Source organism: Prunus avium, chromosome 1 (genome assembly GCF_965620075.1).
Source record: "Prunus avium chromosome 1, drPruAviu1.hap1.1, whole genome shotgun sequence".
In the NCBI taxonomy this organism is placed as follows: Eukaryota; Viridiplantae; Streptophyta; class Magnoliopsida; order Rosales; family Rosaceae; genus Prunus; species Prunus avium.
Window position 1 is genome coordinate 705,643 of NC_142284.1, and position 26,462 is coordinate 732,104.

The 26,462-nt window shown below is 38.3% G+C and overlaps 5 protein-coding genes across 8 annotated transcripts; 2 read left to right on the forward strand and 3 right to left on the reverse strand.

Annotated features, from left to right (window-relative positions):
* Window positions 1-472: 472 nt before the first annotated feature.
* On the reverse strand, window positions 473-6,616 carry LOC110754025 (HMG (high mobility group) box protein with ARID/BRIGHT DNA-binding domain-containing protein). 2 transcript variants are annotated; one of them, XM_088252355.1, is made up of 7 exons: window positions 6,528-6,616; window positions 5,047-5,300; window positions 3,447-3,525; window positions 2,579-2,741; window positions 2,373-2,495; window positions 1,255-1,667; window positions 473-1,162 (listed from the first exon to the last, which is right to left on the reverse strand). In XM_088252355.1, exons 2-7 carry the CDS (start codon window positions 5,214-5,216, stop codon window positions 923-925), a joined length of 1,188 nt encoding a protein of 395 aa, XP_088108481.1. In that variant the 5' UTR covers window positions 5,217-5,300; window positions 6,528-6,616; the 3' UTR covers window positions 473-922. The 2 variants fall into 2 exon arrangements, with proteins under 2 accessions (XP_088108481.1, XP_088108477.1); XM_088252351.1 differs by lacking the exon at window positions 6,528-6,616 and adding an exon at window positions 5,597-6,362.
* A 3,173-nt stretch (window positions 6,617-9,789) lies between these two features.
* Window positions 9,790-14,069, forward strand: LOC110754040 (uncharacterized). 3 transcript variants are annotated; one of them, XM_088246422.1, is made up of 4 exons: window positions 9,790-10,227; window positions 10,670-10,877; window positions 11,620-11,671; window positions 13,653-14,069. In XM_088246422.1, exons 1-4 carry the CDS (start codon window positions 9,910-9,912, stop codon window positions 13,654-13,656), a joined length of 582 nt encoding a protein of 193 aa, XP_088102548.1. In that variant the 5' UTR covers window positions 9,790-9,909; the 3' UTR covers window positions 13,657-14,069. The 3 variants fall into 3 exon arrangements, with proteins under 3 accessions (XP_088102548.1, XP_021810729.1, XP_021810724.1); XM_021955037.2 differs by lacking the exon at window positions 11,620-11,671 and having other exon boundaries at window positions 13,619-14,069; XM_021955032.2 differs by lacking the exon at window positions 11,620-11,671 and having other exon boundaries at window positions 9,792-10,227.
* A 163-nt stretch (window positions 14,070-14,232) lies between these two features.
* Window positions 14,233-15,679, reverse strand: LOC110754041 (uncharacterized). The gene is made up of 3 exons (XM_021955038.2): window positions 15,415-15,679; window positions 14,964-15,186; window positions 14,233-14,566 (listed from the first exon to the last, which is right to left on the reverse strand). Exons 1-3 carry the CDS (start codon window positions 15,438-15,440, stop codon window positions 14,333-14,335), a joined length of 483 nt encoding a protein of 160 aa, XP_021810730.2. The 5' UTR covers window positions 15,441-15,679; the 3' UTR covers window positions 14,233-14,332.
* A 4,342-nt stretch (window positions 15,680-20,021) lies between these two features.
* On the forward strand, window positions 20,022-20,735 carry LOC148297096 (uncharacterized). The gene has a single exon (XM_088246853.1). It carries the CDS (start codon window positions 20,022-20,024, stop codon window positions 20,733-20,735), a length of 714 nt encoding a protein of 237 aa, XP_088102979.1.
* Window positions 20,736-21,476: 741 nt separating this feature from the next.
* LOC110754026 (Integrase-type DNA-binding superfamily protein) lies at window positions 21,477-23,048 on the reverse strand. Its single transcript, XM_021955015.2, has one exon. The coding sequence runs from the start codon at window positions 22,981-22,983 to the stop codon at window positions 21,673-21,675; it is 1,311 nt and encodes a 436-aa protein (XP_021810707.2). The 5' UTR covers window positions 22,984-23,048; the 3' UTR covers window positions 21,477-21,672.
* Window positions 23,049-26,462: the final 3,414 nt, after the last annotated feature.

Sequence of the window (26,462 nt, forward strand, 5' to 3'; positions counted from 1 at the left end):
TCGGATGGAGCAATATAAACTTTAAAGTATATTGAGTTCTAATAAAGTGAAACTGTGGCATTATATTTGGTAAACATTATTTGATAAAGTTGATGAACCTAGTGACGGTCTTAGAAATTGCATTTAATAGGAAGAGAAGAACAAGGCTCCAATTACCTGAAACAGAGGAGTGCAAATTTCATCCAACAAGCATTCCATTATAAAAAAGGAAAATGCTTCATAACCTTACTTTTTCTCCCTACTTTTATATCCCAACCTATTTGGCATCTGTTAAGCATATATTATCTCATTGCATTGAAAAAAAATGGGGGTGTAGAACTGTAGAACTCAATGAGAGCAAGGATGCCAATGTCCACCGATAGCCCGACATTTCGGTCGACAATATTTCCGACAAATCCACAGAATAAATAAATCTAGATTTGTGAAGGTCGCAAAGTGTAGCATCTTTCCTTGAAGAGAAAAAAACCTCGAATGAAAATCGACCACATCTTTGGCAACTCATGGAAACATATAACTGAACCGTTGAACAAAGTAAATACAAATTTCTGCACCACTTCCCATGAAACAAGTAACGAAATTTGGAAAGCATACTAACTTAAGCTAATACAAGAGAAATTTATAAGTTAAATATAGAAAACTATACTCGAAGCAAAAGCTTTGCTTTGATAGAAATAAACAGTCAGTCCTACTTGGTCAAAGAGAATTTAAGCTGTCTTCATTCGCTATCGATACTTTCTGTCTAGGTTAGATTACTACCTAAGCTTTCTTCTTTTTCACCACCTCATTCTCATGCTTCCTCAGATGCATACTCTCATCAGAAAACATCTCCATGTCCACAATGCTAGGCACCGACTCCAGCTCCAGCTCCTACAGATGCCCCTACATCCAGATCCTTCTTTTTGCAGCTATATCATCATCAGAATCACTTATCTGTTTTGCTAGAATTACTCTCATTGCTCTCATCTGGTGTTTGTGGAGAGTCTCTCGGCTCGGTTTCTTCGATCTTTGCATCTGATTCAACCATGCTTGTATTGGCTTCAGGAAACCGCTGTTGTAGTGGCACTGCATCACTAATGACTTGACCAGCTTTCAACCTCTCCCGGTAATCCTCCATTTCTATTCGATATCGCTCCTTGTCTTTAACGGCTTTCTCCTGATACACCTATAGATTGCAAAAGTGTCAGTGCCTGTTGAAACTGTTTGGACATGATGTTGTATGAGTTGAACTCGTATAATAAAATTATTGGTCCTTACTGATTTCTCAGACTCCTTCAATTTATTCCAGAGTTCACCAATCATTCTACTTATCTCTCTATCCTTCCCAGGATGAAGTGGCTTCAGCCTTGCATGCTGTTCTGCAAAGAAAAAGTTATATCCGCTTCTGTTGGGTTTTGGATGAGCAGGATCCCTCCTTTTAATCTCAGATTTCTTCCTTCGGCGACGACGGTGGACACCAGGAATAATAGCTGAGGCACTCTCATTTCTGTTAACCAACATGCTATAATTTTGTGGGACTTGTGGAACTCCACGTACTGGGTTCATTGGAGCCTGATAAAGTACACCCCTTAGCTTCGTTGAGCCTTTGATGACGGTAACAAGATATCCATTTTCAAATTTCCCATCAATAACCCCTGTCACAGTATCTTCTGATGATGCTGTTGTCCTGGCTGCAACAGGAAATGTTACATAACTATAAGTTATACATCGTTAGCATTTACCCACAGAAAATACATGAATCAACCAAAAATCAATCTTATTACAATTGAAGTGCTACAAAAATTATAGTTCTGTTTTCATTCTCAGAACATCTCAACAAGCAAAAAGAACTAATGGATATAATTAACTCAACAGAAATTTCAGAAACAGTTCCCTTGGGAAGAAAGTTCCATGCAGTACTGAAATGAAACAAAATCATAACACATCCAGTTTCCTACCAGTTCTGAAGTAAGTCAAAAGCATTCTCCTACAGAGTCCATATAACTGAAGTGATTTCTGGTTTAAAGTATCCAAAGTTCATTCTCTACTAAGTAAATTAGAAAGAGCAATATGCAACAAAATCATTTCTTTCAATACCATATAAGTCTGGGTAGACTGAAGACTTTGTTCATACTGTGTTTATGCATAATGGTTTAACAACTGCTAGAACAAAATGTGAAATGGAAAATATAAAAAACAATCCTCCAAACCAAAAATTGCTCCAAAGAAAAGTTCTTCAAAAAAAAAAAAGAGGGGGAGGGGAAAATAACAAGGAGAAGCACCAAATCAGCAAGAATTTCAAAGGTAGTACTAAACAAGCCTCTACAGCCCCCCACCCCAAATTTTTTCCCAAAAAAAAGAGAGAAACTAAGCTCGAAAGAAGAAAATGAAGGAACCTCCAGGTAATTCTGAGTTTATCTGTGTTGGCTGATGCATAGTAGCATGAGCATCAGCTGCTTTTCGTTTAGTTCCTCCCCTTGCAGCTGGAACGGCTGTCATTGAAGGGCTGTGAGAATTATCTGCCAAAAAAATTGTTGCATTATGAAAATGCACTGTTCCAAAAAACTTATTCAAATGAAAGCTACATGTTCAATGGGCACACCAGAAGAGAGAGGATTCCATGCTTGAGCTTTAAAATAGTAAATTTGTTCATAGTGGAGAAGCAATGAATTATAATATTTCCGCAGCACAAAAGAAGCATTTGTAGCTGTGGATGGAAAGTTGAAAACAGCGGTAACTTCCTTCCATCTTCTATCTCTAATAATCTGCAAACTCCATTGGACTAGAAAATCAGTTAACTATGTAGTACTCCTCTTTGGAGAACAAGAAGAACAACTGTTACATGTAATTAGGCACCCCTATCCAACTTTTAAGAAAAGACTAGTCATAAATATAAAAGTTGACAGTTCTAACTTCCATATACAGCCTCAAACTGTCACATGCAGCCACCAGGTATCAGAAAAGTAAGTAAATATGAGAAACACAGACTAACATGAAACTTTAGACAGTCTAAACACACATTAAGATTTTCACAAGGATTGAAGCACAAATATATAACATTCTACATGTGTGCCTAGGTGTGTGTGTGTGTGTTTGTGTAAAGAGAATGCTACAGGCTTCCTCTATATGAGCACACTTCAACGGATTGATTACTCATACCATACCCAGAATCAGAATCAGATACAAACAGAGGCCAACAAACACACACACATGTATGCAGATAAACATATAATAAAAGCAATTATTACACAACTCTTAAATCAAGCATGAATATTTTGCACACCATTTGACCGTTATAAGATTAATTTATTTTTTTGGTCGAAAGTTATAAGATTAATTTATAAGCAAACTAATTGAAAAGGAAAGCACGTGCAAATTCGAATAAGCACATAACCTTTAACTTTCAATGTAATGTATGTAACAAGGTTTGATGTGACTATGTAAATATAGAATTTCTTAGAATTTCTTACCTTCTCAATGCCCCCACGGGAAGTTACCTCCACAAAGAGTCGATGCAAATCTAGCTCTTTTCCTCCTATAATAGGGATCCTACAATTACAACAGAGACAACGTCAACAGCAGGACAGAAACTCCAGAATTATAAGACATGAGGACAAAAGAGAAAACACATGCCCATAAAAGGTACTCCACAATGTGCGAAAAAAGCACAAGCTACTTCTACCTTGCAGGCATGCTACCCTGCCTAACAATTATAACAAACAAGAGAGTGGTTTTAGTCAAAAAGTTTATTGAGACGGTACCTATAAATCTACAGGACAAAGACATAGCTCTAATATTTGTCATGCAAACGCAATCCAATGCAAGTCAACCTTGCCTTAAACTATAAATTAAATTTGGAGGTCGTCAACTATATTGGGGAGATATGCTATTGGACACTACTGATCTACATCTACTACTCCATAACACCACATCAAAGCATTCCATCTGAAATTGTCAATTTCATGAAAGAGCAGTGAGTAGACTCCAGAATTTAAAGATGCTAAAAAGGCAGCCAATGCTTTTCAATGCTGAAACTGATATGATGGTTGCCAACAATAAATAAGCAAATGACTTTTTAACCATTACATCATAAACTTGCCAAAGAGCTTGAAGTGTCTAGTGGAGAAATGTATTCTGGACCACATTCATACAGTCATCCTAACATTGTGCTCATGCACACGATCCATCAACCCTCAACTAACCGAATGGTTTATAAGATATGTACCAGGAACATAAAATATCGTTGAGAAACCCCAAGTTCTTGAAGAATTTCATATGAAGATTTGGATCTCATCCAATTCAAGTAAAGCTCTTGATAATCTACCTTTATAAAGTTCTTGAAGATCTGTAAACCGGCTATGTAAAGTTCACCTTCCTAGAATTTAAACAAATCCTACATAACCAACCCGCAACGAAAAACAAAATTGGTGTAGATGTGTGCCACATCGGCATTCCTATACCACATGAGTAGGCATCAAATTGGCAATAACATCAAGGCTGAGTTATTTCAAGGAATCATGAAAAGGAAAATGCTGACTTAAATAATTTTCACAGAAATATACATAAAGAAAAATCCTCAAAAACAAAAGTACCAGATCTAGGAGTTGGATAAAGTTCCTTTTCAGTGAGCAGTTAGGAAAACTTTTCTTTAACTTTTCAAATTTGCAAGATGGAAGCATGCTCACCTTACCGAAAAAGGCCATGTACCTATTAAGTAAAAGTGTGGTCTTTGTGCTCTGTTCAGCACAATTTAACAGAAAATTTTGTTCGACAGAAAAGAAAAATATGTAAAAACCCACCAAAAATAGATATCTCAAAAAAATCCAATTACTTAATCAAAAGAGATTTTGGGAAAAGGTGAGAACTTGATTGGCATATCATGGAACTGGAAATGATGACTACGCACGAGTAACACACCATAAATCAAACATGCAGACCCAAAACAATGGATGCAAAATCCTTAGTTCATGATTCTTGCCTTCAATAGCAAATTTTTTTAACGTTACAGGTTAATTGGTACTAGCAAAAAGCTGAGAAGTTGAAGGTAGAGGATGAAAAGATAAAGCTTACATGAACTTGGTTCCCATTGAAGCATGGAGCTTTTCCAAAGTAGCCATGAACAGCTTAGGATTGGCTACAACTTCCTCGTGTTTAGCAAGAGGTGCTGGGTATGGAAGATAGAGAGAGGATGTGTCTTTCATGAGCAGTGGGCTCTTGCTGGCACAAGATGTGGATGCCATTGCCAAAACCGTCACACCACATCCAAGTCTCCCCTGCCCTTTCCTGTTCAAACATTAACCAGACCACTCCCTACTTGTTCTTCACTGCATAAAACCATAAATACAAGTGAATAAAACAAAAGGTTTTACTTAAAAAAATGAAATGAGAAAAAGAGTTGAAAATGAGCAACAGTTGTAGGTGAAAACTAACTGCATGCAAAATGCAGACAGGAACTCATGAAACACATCAAGAATATTGCCAAAGACACAATCCGAACAGATGAGTAAAAAGCCAAAAAAGTGCAGAGGAAGAAGACAAAACTTAAAGGATAAGTGAACATAAATATTTGTTGAAAAGAAAGAACAAAAAGAGAAACCCCAAAAAGTTTTTAAAATCCCACCATGCAGATTGCAGCAGAGAGAAACTGAAATAACAATGAAGACCGCCTTGACGATAACTCTGAGCCGATGAAATGACTCCCAGTAACAAGGGAGAGATTCAAAGCCCAAGATAAGCAAAAGGTTGAGCATAGCTGTCACAGCCATAAATTCCATCAGAGTACCGAGGATGTAACAGCAAGAACCCATCGAAATCTCGAGAATAAAAGCTCAGGCCTTTGAAGCACACAGAGGCTAAAAGCAGAAAACCTTTTAGGCTATGGCAATAAAGACTCAGATGATACAAAAGTCTCTCTTTCTCTCTCTCCCTCTCTCGCTCTCTCTCTCTCTCTCTGAAACCAGACTGACAAGCCTATTATAAGCCTATATTGCCTTGCCTGACATTCCAAAGATATCACATATCTAATAAGTAGTACAAAATTGGGTATCTGTATTTACAATGCCCAATGCTTTTTCCATCTCCTTTCTGCAAATTTCTGACACTCCTCTCAAGAAAAACGAAAGATTTAGAAGATACCCAATACCAATACCATGTTGGGTTTGAGGCTGAGGGTGCCCAGTCTGCCCATCAATCAAAATGAGCACCCCTTTGAAACAAGGACCCAAAACTCCACCTTTGCCAATGAACACCCCCGTACCCTTTGAAATTTCAAATGAGGAGCTGTGTCCTTCCACTTTCATGGAGGCCAAAGTAAGATAATGTAAAACTAAGAATTACCCTCAATAGAACAAAACTATTCATTATTTTATTTGTCTATTGTATTCTATGTGTTTCTATGCTTTATAATCCTTTGGATTAATGAGGAATAGAATAATATATGTTTGAGGAATATACAATGCATATTGCATAAAACCCAGATGAAGAAATGACAGACATAACATAAACCAGTCATTCACATAAATAAGTAAAAATATATATAAAATAAAACTTACCAACAGTGAGAGACAGAGAGAGAGGGAGAATTTGAGCATGCAAAATGAAATGACATTAAGGAAGAAAGCTTATTTGGGTATTATAACCAAAGGGAGGATATTATTTTTGTTCTTTTTCAAACTCTTCTCTTCTTTTTCTGTTTTTTTTTGGTATTTTCTTTTATTTGAGTGGTGACAATTTCAGAATGCTCTTCTTTTTTTTGTTGGTAAATTCAGAATGCTCAATACGAAAAGAAAAAAAAACCAACCAACCCTAATAAAACATACAATTTTGTTTCAAGTGACAAATTTATCCCCTATCTAGTTGTGATGCATGCCATATGTTTTGAAGGATAGTTTTGGTATTACGCAGCAATTAATTCAATGAACCGTATGAAAAAAGAAAAAGGGAAAACAATGGGATGTGATTAATTAAGAAATAAAATATGGAATTAAGGTGAAGAAATAATAATGAAAGTGGGTGAAAGTGAAAGGTGTCGTGAGATTAGCAAAACGTGCCCTATTGACTTTCCGGTTTAAACGGCACAAATCTCTATCTTTTTTTATGTATGTAAAAGTAAAACAAAAAATTACAAGGATAAGAAAGAAAGAAACCAAAAATAAGGGGTGGGGGTGAGAGACACGGGTGCCGTAACAGCAGCTTCTTTGGTAATTAATTTCGCATTTAAATCACCTTAGAATTTTTTCCACCCTCCCCTTTCTTTTCTTTATTATATACACACCTTAATTTAGCATGTTTAATGCCCATTTTAATTATCATCACCAACCAAACCTTCAAGTTTTAAATGTTGAAGGGGATATTTAAGATTGTGTGTGGTTAATATAAATATAGGATCTGCATGATTTCTTTAGGGTGGCCAAAAATGGTAGGGCACTTGAATATGGTACTATTTCTGGTAATCGGATTCAGACTTTTTCAATTTATTTAGAATGGTTAAGATATATGTGGTTATTTTTGGCACTTGGTTGGTAGAGTTTGGTATAACTTCTTAAGTTTTGTGAAGCTTTTTATGTACAAAAGTGAATACACAAACAAACAAGCAATGCACTCTTACCTTAGCATTACGTTGAGGTAGAAAACTATGAATTGCATGTTAATGGGTACGGGAAGAAAGGGAATGATTTCCATTCCTGACTTCTCCTGCATTTACTTGCAATTAGGAATGAAAAAATATGTGGGTCTCACCTCAAAATTCGTAATTAAATCCCCTCAAAACCAAGAATCAGATCAACTAGGGAGGGGTAGTTGATCCGATTCTCATTCCTTTTTTTCCTTACTACCTTCCAAAAATACCCTTACCACTTTAAGATAATTACAAAACACCCCAACCCTAGAAAAATAAAAACTTATGCCAATTTAATATTATCAAGATTATGCTCAGGTTATTATTATTTCGTTTCGTTCAAATATTATTTGAAATTGGTTAGTTTAGCACCATAATCTGGAGGAACATGGACATAAAACGAAAACTATTTACACTTGTTATGTTATTCCATCCCATAAAATGAAGAAACCAAACTTTGAAGCCCTTTTTGGTTTTTAAAAAATTTAATGGCTGTTTATTAATCACCATTAAAAAGAGCAAAAATTTTCCATTTTCACCTTGGTTGCTAGCCTCTACTTATCTTGTTATGCTTCTTATCACTGTGTCATATTTGTTGTTTTTTTTAATAATTATATTCCTTATATTATTATATACTAATTTTTTTTCATCACTTGTTATATAGTATCTTATATTATTCAATTTGTTTTTTCACAAGTTATTTAGGTGAAATATATATATATATATATATATATATATATATATATATATATATATATTTATATGTGTAGGGCATTTTAGTAATCAAATTAATTTAGGTTATGATTCATGAGAATTAGTAAACAATAACAATGGGAATCAACTCCATTCATGTGCTGATTCCATATGATTAGTAAACAACTTAATGAGAATAATTATTCCCATTCCGATTCATTACTTCCCCGATTCCTTACTTCCTCCATTCTTGATAAGTAAACGGCCCCTAAGGTTGTAATTTGATTATATCCTAGTTTTGTTTATTTATTTATTTTTTGTTTACCTTCTTATTAGTTAATTTTTCTTTATGAACATTTTTATAAATAAAAAATTTCAAATTTTGACAGGATAAGATTTCATCTCATATTTGAACCAAGTAAAGTATGTTTATCTTTTATATCACACCAATCATTGGATCAAATTGTCTTATCCCAATCTCATATATTTATTATATCTTTAAATACAAAATTTGAAGAACAACAACAAACTAGAACAATACCTGATTAAACATATACAAAAACTGACTACCAAACATGAAAGAATGTTATTACATATTATCTATGACGATTTGGGACGATGGGCACAATCGAAGAATTGGATGCCAGATTTGTCATAATGTCATTTTATGCATCTTTGAACCATGCCTTTATAGCTGAAGTTGCAAATGTGGAAGTTCATAACCTCAAGATCTTTTTTATGCTCAGAACTTTTTATTGGAAGGCCAGGTTTCAGGCCCATTATGATATATTAGATTTCATGGTGTAAGAGCCCCTTTTCAGGCCCATTATGCATAGAGCCCTGTTTGGACTCTCAAATCAGATTCATTATTTGTTGATTTGTAAGCGTAGGATGAACTTGCAAGTTGCATGCTTACACAATAAGTAAAAAAAGAAACAAAACATAAAACAAAAAGATATTGAATAAATATTGTATCCAATAACGACACTTGCTATATGGAGAAATACCAAGGACATTATGGAAATTTAATACTATCTTCTTTGCTTTAGAACAAAGTCAGGGCTCTTAAAGAATTTGTATCTTCTGGGAAAAAAAAAAAAGGATTTGTATCTCGTCCTAGATTTGATTTCTTCCTTTTCAATATCGCTTGTATTAAAAAAAAAAATTTGCAAAGAACCCACTAGCGTGGTTTGGAGCAATTTCTCTCCCAGAAAAGGTCGAATCTTAGTATCCGTGTAACGTGTGTGAGTTTAGTATGCTATTACTCCTTTTAAAAAGAAAGATCTTTCAATATATATATCACGTGATTAATAACAAATAGCCTATTCACTCGAAGTACTTTGTTCAAATTCCTCGTATTATATATATTAAAAAAAGAATTCCTAAAATTATTAACCACATGAAAGAAACATAATTTTGGCAATAAGACCATTTTGCACGGTTTTGATAAATAGAAAAAGACCATTTTGCACGGTAGCTCCTTCCTTTTGATTTTGAGATTTAAATGGCTCGTTTTATTGGAAAAGCCCACCAACGTCGCCCCTCCAAATTTGGGGCGGAACTTCATCAAAGCATTGCCTTTCGAAATTCACCAGTCTTCTTCAACAACAATATTACCTGCCTCTATGGCTCTGCGTTACCTCTTCGGCGGAGTAACCCACACCGGTGTCAACCATACTCACCTCATGCTCAAGCCCTATATTGGCTTCTGTGCACTATTAAATCACAATGCTTTGATCCCCATTTCTTCTTCTTCTTCTTCTTCAGCGTTTGTATTTCTCCATGGCTCTCCTTCTTTTTCTTCTGCAAATCCAATTTCAGGTTCACAAAGTTGTACAACATCACCCCCATGTGGTGGCACTTCCATTTACATGGGTGCCCACGAGGATGATTGGATCATCAGACTCGCCAAGTTTGCAGTAGAGCAGCACAATTTCAAAGAGGTCTTTTTCCTTTTCCTGTTTTAAATTCTCCATCTTTACGCCAATTTTCTGTCTTTTGTTCCAAACCCAGTTCATAAATTATCATAAACTCCGGCAAATTAAATTTTATACGAAATCCGTTTTGGTTTCTTTATAGGGTGTGTACCTTTTGTGGAGAAGATTGTATCCAATGCATCTTTATGGGATGTTAGGAACGTTTCAGTGAAAAATTACTCTATGGTACTAAATGTGAATTTTGGCGTATGTTTGTTAATTTTGTCAAACTCATTTCCTTTGTTCTGCTAGCATTCTATGGTTTTAATGTAAGGTAGGTTTAAACATTATGTGTGTTTGGCCCCAAAGATGTAGTTATTGAGATTCTTATGGTTTCTCTCTCTTTCTTCTGGCACTTCTACTTAATTTTGTTTATAATGTCAATGTTTCTTTTTTTGTGTTTGTGTAGAGTAAGAATCTTCAATATGTGAGGGTGTTGGGGGCTAGCCACACTATGGTTTCTAGCATATTGTACCATATTACACTGGAGACAGTTGATGCTACTAAGCCTAAGATTTACCATGCAGTTGTTTGGTTACAAATATTAAAGAACTTCATGGAGTTGCTTGCGTGGAAGCCCGTTAATGACCGCTTGTCGGTTCTTGGTGTTAAGTCCGGTGAGTACAGTCCAAAGATTTCTTTCCACATATTTTACCTTATATCTCAAGTTTGTGACTTTTTTTCACTTGATTTAGGATTCTTGTGCTTTTCTCAATTTGCCAAACACTGCATCTGCATGTTTCCTGAGAAATTGTTGGAAAAGAAAACAATCCAAGTTGTTAATTACTATAAATGTTTTACCTCCAAATCTAACGTGCACAGGACAAATGCAAAGGCCCCCTCGCATCTTTCCCTTCTTCATTTACTTAAGCTGAACTTTTGAAGGCATTCATTTGCAAGATGTTTCTTTGGTATTCTGTCTGAAGTAAAGAGAGAAGAGATGAAAAGAAATGAACACATGATGTTTTGCTTCATGAAGGCAACCAATTGAACTAGCCATCCAGAGAGGCAAGTATTGCATGCCCTAGGAATCTATAGTATCAGCCCAATGGTAGGCATCACACAGGCCTAGTCAGCATAGCTAGCATGTAAGATCACCCTAAGCATAAGAGATGGCATGCTTTTCCGTTAGTCTTTGCTTATTCCGAGGTTGTTGAGGGGAACTTAGATACTGAACATTTATGACACTACTGATTGATAGTTTAACCACCCATAGAGAGACTTATGTAATTCTACATCTTGGGTAGGAGAAAAGCTTGACATCCTTTAGTTACTACTATGCTGCCCCTTGAAAGTTTATCTGATCTAGGATTTTTACAGCTTCAATTTTTTAAACTTCTGCTTACTAATGCAATGTAGGGATCCATGGAACAACCAACAACCATGACCCTGTACTCGTGTCTTCACATAGGTAAACTTGTTTAAAAGTCGTCACTTGCAAGCCAATTTGTTTTCCTTTATTAAAACTATCCAGTCACAGTTTATCAATCATACTACCCGCACAACCACTTTAGCCACTCAAACCGTATAATATATAGGACTGCAACAACCTTAAAGTAAATCTCTGAGTCGTGCCAGGTTCTATTTGGAAACTTGATATTCTAAAACAGCTTAATAGTGGTTGATGTTGCCTCTAGTCTAGAAAATCCTATCCATTGTTTGTTAAGTTTTAAATCGACGTTTATGCTTTTGTCATTCTTGAGCTGTACTTTTCCCTGGCTTTTGTAGTTCTCAGTGTAGATAGCTTTAGTAGCATCTTCGTAAAGGAATAGTGTTATTTATCCCACTTGTATGTATTTTCACAACATTTCTGTGGATGTGAAACATAGAACAGTTATTATAGTGGCAGCAATGAATATTTGAATAATTATTCTCTAGGTTATTTTAGAGGCAGCATTAAATGTTACTAGTATCACCCTTGAGGTATAAATGTATTACGTGCATCTATTTGTAAATACTTGTATAACGGATTTTATAGATGACATGTCTATGAGTAATGCTGGAGGGGTCAGAGTTTTTATCCACATCAATTGATCAAACGTATGAACTGCCACATCATGTGGTTAGATAATTGGGTCTCTGTAGTATTTTTCTTTGTTTATTGTCTAATTACTCGTTTGAGCCAGTCATTGAAAGTGGCGAACGTTCATACTTGAAAGTATCAACACATCTGTTAATCGATATTGGCTGTTCGTGGATGCTTCTCTGACAGATGTGTGACTGAAAAAGAAAAATGGAACAGTTGAATTTTTCTTTTTCAGTGTTGTAAAGTTTGTAGTTAATTACGGTAGTGAAAGAGTTTCACTCTAACCAAGGTGGTTGGTGTGAGTCAGTGGCGGTTCTACAGCCAGGGCAGGGTAGGCAGCTGCCTACCCCAATTTTTTTCACTTTAAAAAAAACCTATATATAAACAAGGTTATTTCTAGTCATCACATGTGATAGTGTAAACCTTTGCCTATCCAGTCCATGTAAAACTACCCACATGTGTTATAGCCCACTCAAACTTTGAAAAAAAAAAGGGAAACAATTTTTACCAGCCCACACTCTTGTGTTATGGGATGGCCCAGTCAAACTTTAAAAAAAGAGGGAACACAACTTATAGGCAGCCAAATAGCTTTTGACTGTGCAATTCCAGACAGTTTCGTTGAAGTTTTTGATAATTTCCTCTAAAAAGCAATTCACTCGTACCGTCGAGTTTTTAAGGTAAATTTCGCCCACCTGACTTTTGAATCCTGGATCCGCCACTGGTGTGAGTGGTTCGGCACTCTCATTCCTTAAGAGAGGTCAGGGGTTCAATCCCTGCTTTTGTACGGAGTCACCACTTTGGCCAGCACTTTACCCCTTACGGGCCGACCCGGTGTGAGCGGGGATTAGTTTGGGTTGTGGTTAAGGCTTAAAGGTGCCACCCATAGTTGGGGCCCATCCAGGACCACCTCGTGGTTCAGACCAAAAAAAAAAAAAAAAAAGAGTTTCACTCTCTGAATGCCTCAAAAGTACATTTAATGAGTGTAGCATTGTCAATGTACGTCCAGAGGATAGATTTTCGTGCATACCCTGAGAAGCAAAGAGACATTAACCTGACAGTACATGCCTTGAAACTCCATGGGTAATAAAAGTAATAAATTTGACACTAGACCTTGAGCTTTGGGATCCATGCTTGTATGCTTAGGGATCACATGAAAAGCTTAGTGATGCAGAGTAATTGCCATCTTTGACTTATAATCTGTATTACAAGTTGAGAGTGTTGGTCATGCAATAGGCAATTGAATTCTTTGGTCTTTATGCCCCAATTTCAAAGGTTTTTCGCTTGCTGGCTTATATATGTTTTTCTTTATGTAATTTGGTTTCGGTTTCACAGGGACTGTTTTGGATGTCTTATTTGTTTTACGCAGGTGATTTGAAATTGCACGAAGCTGTTATGTTTTATATGAATGATGTACAGCGAGATCGCTTCCTATATTGAATGTACAAAGCCTACCTATCTAACTTCCAAATTTGGATACGCCCGGCACATTGCATAAGTCCCTCACATACAGTTATGTGACGCCTACTTTTGTACGGTGAGCCGCACGTGCTTGTATAAGTGTCCAATGCCACAAATAGTACTTGTTTTTGGTCGGAAAAAATATTCCTCCTAACCTTCGACCAAAAAAAAATATTCCTCCTAACCTTTGAAATTCACCTTTTCAACCTTAAACAATGTATAGTGAATAGTGAATTTTGGATCTGTTAATTATATAATCTCCAGTAATGTTTATTTTTCCTTTCCTATCTATTTATTAAGGGAAGAGAAGATAGAAGATGGAGCATATGTTCATCTCACTTGGTGAATGATCACCAGCTGGTTAATGATTTATTTTGTACATCTATGCAGTGTGATTTTCTCTTGAGTGTGGCCTGGATCTTTGTTTTTGGATTATTTTGCTGCTTGAAATATGGGAAATCTAAAACGTCAAATGAAAACTCAATCAGTCAATATAAAACGTTACTTCCAAGAGCTTAAGTTATAGAAGGAAAGGAACAATGTTTATATGCATGTCAATAAAGGCAAGGGATGCCATTCAAAATTAATTTAAGGTAACATTGCATACTTCCTAGTCCAGTCCTTTGCTATTTCAATGGCTTTCTGTTTGTTCGTTCGGAAGAGAAGGCAGCATGGATTGAGAGGGTCCATTGGATTTGGATCATCGAGAAGTGAGCATATGGAGAGCAGCAGGCTCTCAATGGTCTGGACTGGGTTCCATTCACCTTCTTCCAAAATGTCTATGTAAATTGTCCCATCCTCACCAATGTTTGGATGATAAACCTGCATAACACCAACATGACTATTCATCCAAAATGTCTATGTAAATTGTCCCATCTTCTTCCATAACGCATTCTAATCAAGACTATTCATTCAAAGGTATAGACACATAATGATTGCCGTATTAAAAAAGCATAACCCCTAGAACACCTAGAAACATGACTATTCAACTAGGAGTCTTTCTCATGATCAGAAAAGAGACCAAGATGATGAACAAAACAGGCTTCTGTTGACTTGACTCAGAATGCAGTCTTTTTCATTGATCTTTAGAGTGATGCTTGTCGTTTAATCCGCCTTTTCCATTACTCTTAAAACATTTTTTCACCTTAATCACCTGCATCATCATCCAATTGCAAAATTATAACAGACAAGATGTATGTGTAGACAGTAGATGCATTACCTTGGTTAAAAATTTGATGGTGGGAGGTTTGGTAGGATAGTCTTGTGGTAAATCAATGGAGAGAGAAAAGACACCTCCTTCATAAGGAGAATATGGAGGCCCCATGATCACACCTTGCCATTTGAAAGGGTCATCTTCATTTACTGGTCCATAACTGCAGTGTGTTGGGAAGTCTACTTTTCTGAACCCCTCCCTTCTGTAAATCCAGTGCTCTGCAACTTTTCTGTCCTTCATGACAATTTATATTTTTGTTAGTTTCATCAAGCATCATAGCAACAAAAATATGCAAACGCCAATGGGTTCCCACCACAGTGGTGGTAGCTTCCCCCTTCCCCATGGCAACCCCGTTCGAACCCCGTTTGACCCCAATGTAACCAAAAAAAATATGCAAACCATAAGAGGAGAAGTTAAGTTGATCCAAAAAAAAGAAAAAAAGGAGAAGAGAAACTACCTATCTGGCATGCTCTCTGTGTGCATGCAGCAGAAGTTTGATCAACAAGCAAGATAGTGAGAATCTCAACAGTTAATTTATGGCCAGCAAAGCTGCGATGGATAATAAGCACAAGAGAGAATGATTTTGATTTTGATGGTAAATCTTTGTACTTGGGAACCTCCTATATATGGCTCTATTTATCTTATGATTTTGATTTTTCCATGTTCCTAGAAAAGAGGAAGTCTTTTCTTGCAGCTTGACTTCAACCGCGTCAAATTCCAGAAAAATCTTGTCTAAATGGAAAAGTGACCGACGAAAATCGCGTGAGGGAAATTCTTGCACAGTTTCGTACCTTGTTTATCAAAGGAAGAGCATTGACCCAGTTTTTGGCCAGTTAATAGAATATGCCAGGTTGAAGGATGGTCACTCTTTTATTACTAACTAATATCAACTAACTCTTGATCTAATGGGATTTATCTTCTCAAAAGAACGAGATTATAAGTTATTACCCATCGCAATTGAAAAAAAAAAAAAAAAAAAAACTTACAATTTCGCTTTAGATCAAGACCAATAGAGGCAATAGTTGGAGTGAATAGTCAAAATCGGCTCCACATTTTAAAAAAGAATGCAACCAATGCGGGATGTGGATGAGTGATTGGAGCCATTTTCCCAGACCTACCCCACACCCAACTTCTCTTCCTTTTCTCAATCCCACTTTTCCCCCCCTCCCTAACCCAGACTCGCTCCCCATCTCTTTTAACCTCCTTTACTGGCGGGCCCTTCCCCTCTTTTTCAACTCTTTCACCCTTTCTGCTTTTCCTCTGCCAGATCCACCATCTAACCCCTACCCCCCCTTTTTTTCTTCTTTTTCTTTGGATGCCCTCTTTTCTGTCTGCACTCCCGCTTTGTCGGCTCTGTGTGTAGTAAATTTTTCTACATTGTTACTAGTTTGATGCTATTTTCCCTTTGCTTTTTGCAATTGGGTTATCTGCTTGCGACGGGCTTCAAGGTTTTTTCCTAAGTCGGTCTGTGCAGTGTGGCTAGTGAAGAAGCACGCCAGGTGTTTGTCAGTGTTCCTCTGTCAAGTAGCTGATGCATGTTTTCTGACTCTTGTCCAACTCGTGAGGAACCTTTTTGGTTCTTTCTCGTTAGCCTCTATTGGCTGTGGTCTGTGCTCTATTTTGGGAAGGCCCCCTCTCGTCGAGCTTCATGAACCTTTTGAGCTGGAATTGTCAGGGGCTTGGGAACCCTCCGACTGTTCAGGCGGTGGTGAACCTCATTCACCAAAAAAGGCCAAAAGTGATTTTTCTTAGTGAAACAAGATGTAGCATGGCGAAGATGGAGCAAATTAAATTCCGGTTGGGGTTCTCGAATTTGTTCGTTGTTCCAAGCAGGGGCAGTGCTGGTGGCCTTTGCCTCCTGTGGAGGGAGGAAGTGAATATTGTCATCAAATCTTCCTCTCTCAATCATATTGATGCTGAGTGCGATTCGGGTGACTCGGTAGGAGTTTGGAGACTGACTGGGTTCTACGGCTGCCCCCAAGTGTCTGATCGTTCTTTCTCTTGGAATATCCTATCTCGTTTGGGTCAGCAGTCCTCCTTACCGTGGTTGTGCTTTGGGGATTTCAACGAAATCCTAAGTAATCAGGAGAAGTGCGGTGGTCTCTTAAGATCTGAATGGCAGATGGATAACTTCAGAGATGCCCTCGCTGATAGTGATCTTTCTGACCTTGGCTTCGTAGGGAGTCCTTTCACTTGGTCTTCATCCAGGTCTGGTGGGATTTCTTGCAGGTTGGATCGTGCTGTTGCTAACTTTCCTTGGCGGGACAAGTTCCCCCATCATCGTGTGGTGCATTTGGCTCCTAGTAAATCTGATCACTTGCCCGTCCTTATCGAGGTGCGAACTGGAGTCTCTCGGACTGCTTCTCAATCAAGGCGCAGATTCCGTTTTGAGGAGTTTTGGCTCCAGCATTCGGAATGTGAGCAGATAGTTCGGTCTGGCTGGAGCACAGCTGCTCCCGGAGTGCCTATGGCTCAAGTGTGTGAGAAACTCAAAGCAACCAGGTTTGCTTTACTTCACTGGAACAGGCACACCTTCGGTCATTTTAAGGCTGAATTGGAAGGAATCCAGAACTCTCTTGAGGTCCTTTGGAATTTGCCCCCTTCTAGTCTGGTGCATGCTCAGCAGAAGGCCTTGATGGGGCAGCTCGATTCCCTCCTTTCTCGCGAGGAAATTTACTGGAGACAACGCTCTCGCTCTCTGTGGCTTAAGAATGGGGATCGGAATACTCGGTACTTTCACCAGCAAGCCTCAAATCGGAAACGTAGGAATTGCTTAAAGGGGCTTAAAGATGCTCAAGGAGTTTGGCACGACGATGAAAAAGGCATTAAGGTCATCGTTCTGGATCATTTCAGGAAGATTTTCTTGGCGCAGGGAGAGAATACTTCCGCTGTTCATGAGGTGTTAAAGGTGGTTGAGCCCAAATTCACTAGTACAATGAATGATGCTTTGTGTGTAGAATTTTCAGCCGAAGAGATTAGGTTGGCTCTGTTTTCCATGGCCCCCTCCACTGCCCCTGGCCCTGATGGTATGGCTCCAGTCTTCTTTCAAAAATTCTGGAATATCGTCGGTGATGATGTGGTCTGTGCAGTTCGCTCTTTCTTGTTGGGGAATGGTTTTCTTAAACAAATCTGCTTCACTCATGTGGCCCTGATTCCTAAAACTCAGTCTCCTCAGGATATGTCGCAAATCCGCCCTATCAGTCTCTGTAACGTGCTTTATAAGATTGCTGCTAAGGTTTTGACGAACCGACTGAAACCAATGATGGATTCTATTATATCTCCCTTTCAGAGTGCCTTTGTCCCTGGGCGTTTGATTTCTGATAACTCTCTTGTTGCGGCAGAGGTTGCGCACCATTTGCATGGCAAGCGTGGTGGGAATTCAGGTTCCATGGCTATTAAACTAGATATGAGCAAGGCTTACGACCGGGTTGAATGGTCTTTTTTAAGGGCTATGATGTTGCGGCTGGGTCTGAATCTCCAGTGGGTTGATATGATCATGAGATGTGTTACTTCTGTCTCTTATTCCTTTTTGATTAATGGAGTCCCAACAGGCTTTGTGGTTCCCTCTCGCGGGTTGAGACAAGGGGATCCCATATCCCCGTATTTGTTCCTTATGTGTGTGGAAGGGTTGTCTGCTCTGATTTCTAGTAGAGAGCGGGATGGTTTAATCCAGGGGGTTAAAATTTGCAGGAACGCCCCAAGTATACATCATTTACTCTTTGCAGATGACAGCTTCATTTTTGCTAGAGCTTCTAGGGATGAATGTTCTCAAGTGATGAAAATTCTGCGGTCTTATGAACTAGCCTCAGGTCAGGTTGTCAATCTCCTAAAAAGCAGCGTGGTCTTCAGCAAAAATGTGAAGGATCACACTCGTGCTGTGCTTTCTAGTATTTTGGGGGTGCTCTGTGTCTCGGTCCATGAAAAGTACCTTGGTTTGCCTACTTTTGTGGGTCGGGCCAAACGCATGGTCTTTGCTTCCCTCAAAGAAAAGTTGTGGAATAAGCTTAAAGGGTGGAAAGGTAAGCTTTTGAGTGGGGCTGGTAGGGAGATTTTGATTAAGGCAGTGGCTCAATCTCTGCCAACTTACACCATGAACTGCTTTTTGCTTCCTAAAGGCTTTTGTGATGAATTAAATAGTGCTGTTGCCAAATTTTGGTGGAGTGGGGATAAAGACAAACGTAAGATTCATTGGCTGCCTTGGAAGAAGTTGTGCAACTTCAAGTTGGAAGGTGGTCTGAACTTCCGTGAACTCCGTGCTTTCAATTTAGCTCTTTTGGCCAAACAAGGATGGCGGCTTTGTCAACAGCCAAACTCTTTGGTGGCTCGCTTATTCCGGGCTAAGTACTACCCTGGTTCTGACTTCTTATTGGCCCCAGAAGGAAACAACCCTTCCTTTTGTTGGCGTAGCATCTTTGCTGCCAAACAGGTTCTGGAGAGAGGGATGCGTTGGCAAGTCGGCAATGGGTCTTCCATTAGGGTGTGGTTTGATAAGTGGATCCCTAGACTTCCTTCTTTCCAAGTCCTCTCCCCCCCACCCCATGACTCTTTCCGAAATCTGAGAGTGGATGCCCTCCTTGAGGCTGACGGAAACTGGAATTTTCGACTCCTCCATGATCTTTTCCCGGTGGGGGAGGTGGAGGCTATTAGTTTGATCCCTTTGAGCTTTCGCAAGCCTCAAGATCGTCGGATTTGGCACCACGAGCCAAATGGTTGTTTCACCGTTCGCAGTGCCTATGGTGTTGCCCGGGATTGGCTGATAAGTGGGGAGGTGGCCCTCCCTCAATTTCCTGCTGCTGTTGTTGAGATTGATAAGAAGTTTTGGTCTGCGATCTGGCGTGCCAAGATCCCTCCGAAAGTTAAATTTGTGCTTGGAAAGTTGCTTGGGACATTATTCCTACCCGAGTAAGGTTGTATCATCGGAAAGTGGATATTGGTACAGACTGTGTGAGGTGTATCTCTTCTGAGGAATCTTCCCTGCATCTTTTTGTCCAATGCCCTTTTGCTACCGCTGTCTGGTCGGCTTCTCCTCTGGGCCCGAAGTTGTCTCGTCTTCGTGCGTCGAGCATGTCAGATTGGTTAAAGGCTGCTTCTATCCTTCTCTCTAAGCAGTCGTTTGCTCTAGCTCTTATGCTTCTTTGGGCTCTTTGGAAAGACCGTAATTCTCGTATCTGGGAGTGTGTGGGTACTAGTCCCACGGGTTTAGTGTTTCAGGCCTCTTCGTGGTTGCAGGAGTTTCATAGTCTGCTCTTGGGTCAATCACCTTCAGTCCCCCTTCAGCCTATTCACAGATGGATTGCGCCTAGGGACGGTTTTGCCAAAGTCAACGTCGGTGGGGCGTGGCTTGCTGCCGATCGTTGCGGGGGTATTGGGGTGGTGATCCGCAACGAGTCAGGGAGCGTTCTGGCGGCTTGTTCTAAAAAAATTAGGAATATTGGGTCTCTTGATCATCTTCACGCTGTGTCTTTGCTGGCGGGCATCCGGTTGGCTGTGGAGTTGAATCTCCAACGGGTTTGTTTCGAGTGCGGCTCCGCCAAGCTTGCTATAGCTGTCTCGCAAGATACCTCTGTTGCTTCTAGTGGGGGGGTTTTGATTGATGACTGTTGTGTGCTCCTCTCTCACTTCCAGTCATCTTCCGTGGCCAATGTGCCTAGGCTTTGTAACCGTGTCGCTAACAGGCTTGCCTTGTTTGCTTTTCATTTGCACCAAGATTGTTTTTGGTTTGGTGAGGCCCCTGAGCTTGTTCAGGAACTCCTCACCCAAGACTGTTGCCTCAGCTAATCTTCTTTGCAATGAATCGGTTTATTTCAAAAAAAAGCTTTTGACTTAACAGTGAAAAGCAGTGGACCTCGCTATTCTGGAGAGAGGACCGGCCCTGGCCCAAGGGGACCTGCTTAAGGCCCAAAGCATCAAAGACATAATTTATTAAAAATAGTATAGCCGTTCGGCTATACTTGTTTTGACACGTGGGCGCCTAATCGCTAGACGCGCCCCTTTTATAAATAATACAGCCGGGCGGCTGTACTCTGTATTTTTCAAAACAGTATAGCCGCGCGGCTATACGCACTATTTCCCTTTTTAAATAGTATAGCCGCGCGGCTGTACCCGAGTAATTTTTAAAAATAGTATAGCCGTACGGCGATACTTATTTTCACACTCGATAGGCAATTTGTTTAAATAAATAGTATAGCCGCCCGGCTATACTCGGGGAGTTTTTAATTTTTTATTTATAATTATTAAATTTATAAATAATAATTTTTTTAAAAATTAATCGTATAGTCGAGCGGCTATACTTTTCATATATATATAGTGGGATCCTTTTTCAACCCCCATTCAACTTTTCAAATTTGGCAACAGTACTATTTAAAAGATGTTTACATTAGGCATCTTTCCATTTCATAATGCAAAGTTGGAAAATCATGCATCATGCCTGTTTCGAAGTGCAAAACCTTCGTCAGAGACAGAAAAGTTGTAGAAATAAAATCAACAGCCACAGAAACTAAACTTCATAAGAAAAAGAAAGGAAAATATATCACTGCATAAAGAACATCTTTTAAGAAAGAAAAAAAACCAAATTGGAGAAAGCACAAATCTGATCATCTAACCATTCACTGCAAAAATTTGGAAAAGAAAAAAGACGACATCAATTTAATCAGTGAAATCGTGGTTTCGGTATCATATATCATTTTTTGAAATGAAAGAAAAAAACAAGGAAAGGTTATGAATCAGAAACCAGAAGAGCATCCCATATCATGTCCATGTCCAAAGAGGGCATTCTACTTAGCTGAACAGCATCCACATCTGCTGATACTAAATCCTGCTGGCTTTTCTTGCTTTCAATTACCACCTGATGATCAGATCCAACTTTGCTCTCCAATCCAAACTGCCACTCTTTTCTTGTTGGGTTTTGGCTGAAATTACTATTGATCATGAGATTTGAGTACTTGTGATCATCATGATCATCAGCTGAGTGCTTGTTTGGTGATGCTAATTGTGATGATTTGGACTCCATGATGGCCTTCTGATGTGCTTGTGATGAAGATATTGCTTGTAACTTTGCTTCAAGCAGAGCAGCTGTGCTTCCTTTCAAAGCATTGGCCTTAAGTTGATGCTTCAAATCTGGGAAATTCAAATGGGCGTGCTCGCCACGCAACATGTAGGCAGCTGTGTCATATGCAATGGCAGCCTCCTCAGCTGTGTCAAAAGTCCCCAACCAGACCCTTGTTCGGTTTCTTGGTAATCGAATCTCAGCCACCCATTTCCCCCAATGCCTTTGCCTAACTCCTCTAAATAGCTTCCCTGGTGATGATGATGCTGATGACAAATTGTTATGAGGCTGCTTGTGGTGTTGATTGATCTGCTGCTGCAATCTTGATGACCTTGCAGTGTGTTTCATTGGCTGCGTCTTCGTCGTGCTTAGCCAGTAATCATTGAAGCCTTTAGATGAATGGCTTGCTAAATTTTGATTCAATTTAAGCCACTCAATCATGCCCGGTTGACGCTGAATTTGGTCGATTACTTGAGGAGTAGGAAATGAAGGGATTGATAAATAGGGGAACATACTAGGCTCATCACACCCTTTGGTCTTGCCAAGTGAGTCTACAACTTCAACTTGCGTGGACGACGAAGATGATGATGATGATGAGGGATCTAACAGATTTGGCTCCTGCAAAAACAAAGTTAAGTTTGGAAATTTTGACCTGTTTGATGACAAGGAAGGTTGGGAAGTAGGTGGTTGATCAGAAACTTGAACTCTACTCAGCTGAGGAAATGTTTCCAAGAAATTTACAGGAACAAATGGACTTTTGGTCAATCCAGGCATGTTGTCAATCAAATTGGAACCAGAAGAAGAAAACTCCTCTGTTGAAGAACTACTAGACTCTGGTGACAGTGATGATTTTGATCTACTGCCACCCCAAATGGCTGGATCACCAAACAAATTTGATCCAATATCACTTGCCATTCTTGGAAAATAAGATGGCAATTGCTTTTCTATGAAGGTTTCCAACTTGGGAAACTTACCATCCATACTAATAAAAACTTTGAGAGCGAACAGAACACACAAAGAAAAGAATGGCACAGAAATAATGGAAATCATGAATGCACTGTGCTATATATATATATATATATTTACCTCTGAAGGCTAAAGCTCTCCTCATCATGTGACAAGTATTTTGCTGCTTTATTAGAATATTAAAGGAACCTACTTTATGTCGATAAAGCAAAGCTATTGTCCGAGTCAGATCTCTCTCTCTCTCTCTCTCTCTCTCTCTCTCTCTCTCTCTCTCTGTGTTCAATTGACAAAAAGAATAAGCTCACCACCTTCCATTTCCTCCCCCACGCAAATTCGTGCTTGCCAATATTCTTTCATGTCTCATTGCAGCCAATCAGAACCTGACAGCTCAGGCCTTCTTAGCTAACTTGCCATGTAGGGCTACATGTTATGCAGTGAATCTTCCCCAGTGATGGTGACTACATGAAAATTTCAACCTTTTACTTTCATGGCTTTTTATATATCATGATCATGGATTTTTGATGTCATTGATCATGTGATTTTCTTTAACACCCACATGCCCCATTCCCCTTCTTTTCACTTTCCAATTGAGTTTTATATATAAAGTTTAGACCTTTCAATATACATAACACAAAACTTCATTTTCTGATACTTAAGCTTGTTTTATACAAGTGTACATCTGCTAATAGTTGCTTAATTAGTCTTAATTTTAAGCCAACTGAGATGGCCAACCTTATGACTGGTCCTACATTGCAGGAAATTAGTGGAAAGCTCATACAAATGTTGGTACCAGAGGCTGCATTTATCAATATTATCATCGAAATAATCATTACTGTTGAACCGGCCTTAAACCCAATTTAATTCAGCTATTATGTTAGTTAATTAATTTTATTTTAGGCCGGGATGTTGGATTAATTATTCTATAAGAATGAGGAAATGATGACTGTCTTTTCTGGATCTAAGCATTAAACAAATAGTGATGAAAGCTATCAACACAGGTATACCTTGTTTGGCTTTTTCTTGGGGCATCATGAGCATATGTGTCTTTTGAAGAGGGTTTGGAGACACTCAAGCGCCTCATCAGCTCAAGCAAATAAAGGTAAAAGCCATAGCTAGCAAGCAAGCACTGCCACTAATTTCTCTCCACCTCAAGTGGTGAGGCTGGCTTTGAAAATGAAATGATTAAAATTTCTCTGTCATTTGTGCGGTGTTGTTAAGTTTGCAGCCATTTTAAGCTAACCATTTGGGTCAACGCCACTTGGAGGGAACCATTCCAAGGGAGGAAAATACAAATATATATTATACTAGAGAAGGAAAAAGAGAGAATAAAGAATCTCAAAGGAACTCTCTTTATTTTTTCACTTTTTGTTTTTGTTTTGGCAAGTTTTGCAATATTATTCTAAGGCTAACTTGTTTGTCAATGTTATCTAACAAAACAAGCACATGGCTATGGCTGAGGCTGAGGCTAAGCTACCTATATTATGTTTTTTTTACATGCTTAATTGAGGAGGATTAGTAGGCAGAGGGCACGAGGCCATGTTTTCAAATGTTAGCTTTTGCTTCCTGTTTCCTTGATCATATATATCTTTTTCCTTCCTGTGTTTTGGACCTCAAAACCATGAAACAGAAATAAATAAATGCCCTCATTTCCAAACACACACACATCAGCAACAGCATTTAGATTAAATTAGAGATGGAGAAGGAGCTTGATCAATGAGTGGATGACAAGTCATGAGTGGGGACTTAGTGCCTCTATCTATATAATATTGTTACTCAATTGTGACAGGCCTTGCTTAATTTTCTTACAATCTTCCATCAGTTTCTCTGTCTTGAAGATAAGAATTTTGCAGCCTAGCAAAGCAAAATAGACACATTCATTGTGCCTGGTTGTCCAGTTTCTTTGTTTATACCATTACCAAACTTATGTTGTCAGACAAATACTTATCTCGCATAAATCTGAACTCCACATTTAAAAAAGAACCAAACTAATTTGTGGTCCGGATACGGTAAGAGAACATTTCTCACGATTTCTGCAGCTATTTAATGTTGTCTGATGCATGTTATAGGAGCTTTCAGAGGTGGTTCTGCTCATGTGGCTACGCTCTATGATAAATTGATAATATTATAACAACATATACAACTGGGGTACATTGCATATAAACAACAGATCTAGTCATTTGTAATTATCATTTAAATATTTTATTTTATTTTTGTAAACATGTTGAATATTCTACATCTGTGGTCTGGTGTGTGTGTCTGCGTGCATTTAAGTATATGGGGGACACAGAAATTTGTCCCTTGTCAACAGTTTATAACCTTCGCTCACATCAATAACAACAACTACCCTCAAAACTATAATTAGTTTAAAGTTTCATGAATTAAGCTGACCCTCAAATCAGAAAGAAAGAAAAAACGAACAGGTTCATTTCTGGTGCAACTACTTCAAGAATTTGACTATTATATGTATATATGACTTCCCTTTTACTTTATTCTTCTCATCAACTTCTTTTTTGTATATTTAAGGGTTTTGATCAACCTTTTTGCAAGGAAGTTCATCCCTCCACGCCAACCCCCTTTAATTTCCCTCACTGCTGCTAATCCTTTTGTAACAGCGCACAGAAGCACCATATATATAAAGTTAGATAAGATGAAAACACGACAAAAGACTGTAAAAGATGAAAACAACTGCATCAAAGTGGAATTCTTCTTGTTCAAATGATTCCGTCTTTTGTTTTACATCAGTTAAGTCTTTCCATCTTTTCTAGCTCACAAGAAAGAATTTTTCTAGGAAGGGAATCGCAATATTTTTTTTTTCTTCCTAAAGATAAGTTGTAGCAATTTATTAGTGTTGCCACATACTCACGTAATATCTGATAGTTGAGACATAGTTGTATTTTTATTCTACAATGTTGGAAGATGTCTCAACTTCGATTTCCGTTTCAAAGAAATGATAATACTTAGTTTAATATAATTTGAGTACCAATCATGTCATAAAGTACCAAATATTATGATATTTCTATATTTTTCTCTTAATCATTATGGATCCATCTTCTAAACCCAAATTAAGAACCAAATTAAGACTTAATCATGGATGAATATACGTGCATGAATTTAATAATCTTTGCGATATGTATAAAAATCAATACGTAGGCAGGCAGCAAAACCTCTTGGAAGTTGAACTAGAAAACCTTATCCTGCTGAAAACTAAGTTGTACTTTTTTTCTTTAATCCCAAACTAAGTTGAACTTTGCTCATCTGTTCATGAGTAACATCATGACTTCCACCACCACCAGTTGATCCAAATAAACTAATTTATTTTAATTAAAGAAATAGCATGGAGTGCGCTTTATCGTTTATTTTGACAAAGCATGATTACCAATGCCGTTATGGTTATCAACTTATCATTAGTTAATTTAATCATGGCTAACTAAGGTAGGCAGAGAAAAAATGTGGGCCATTGTAAATTTGTAAGCAGAAATCAAAGGCATTGCTTT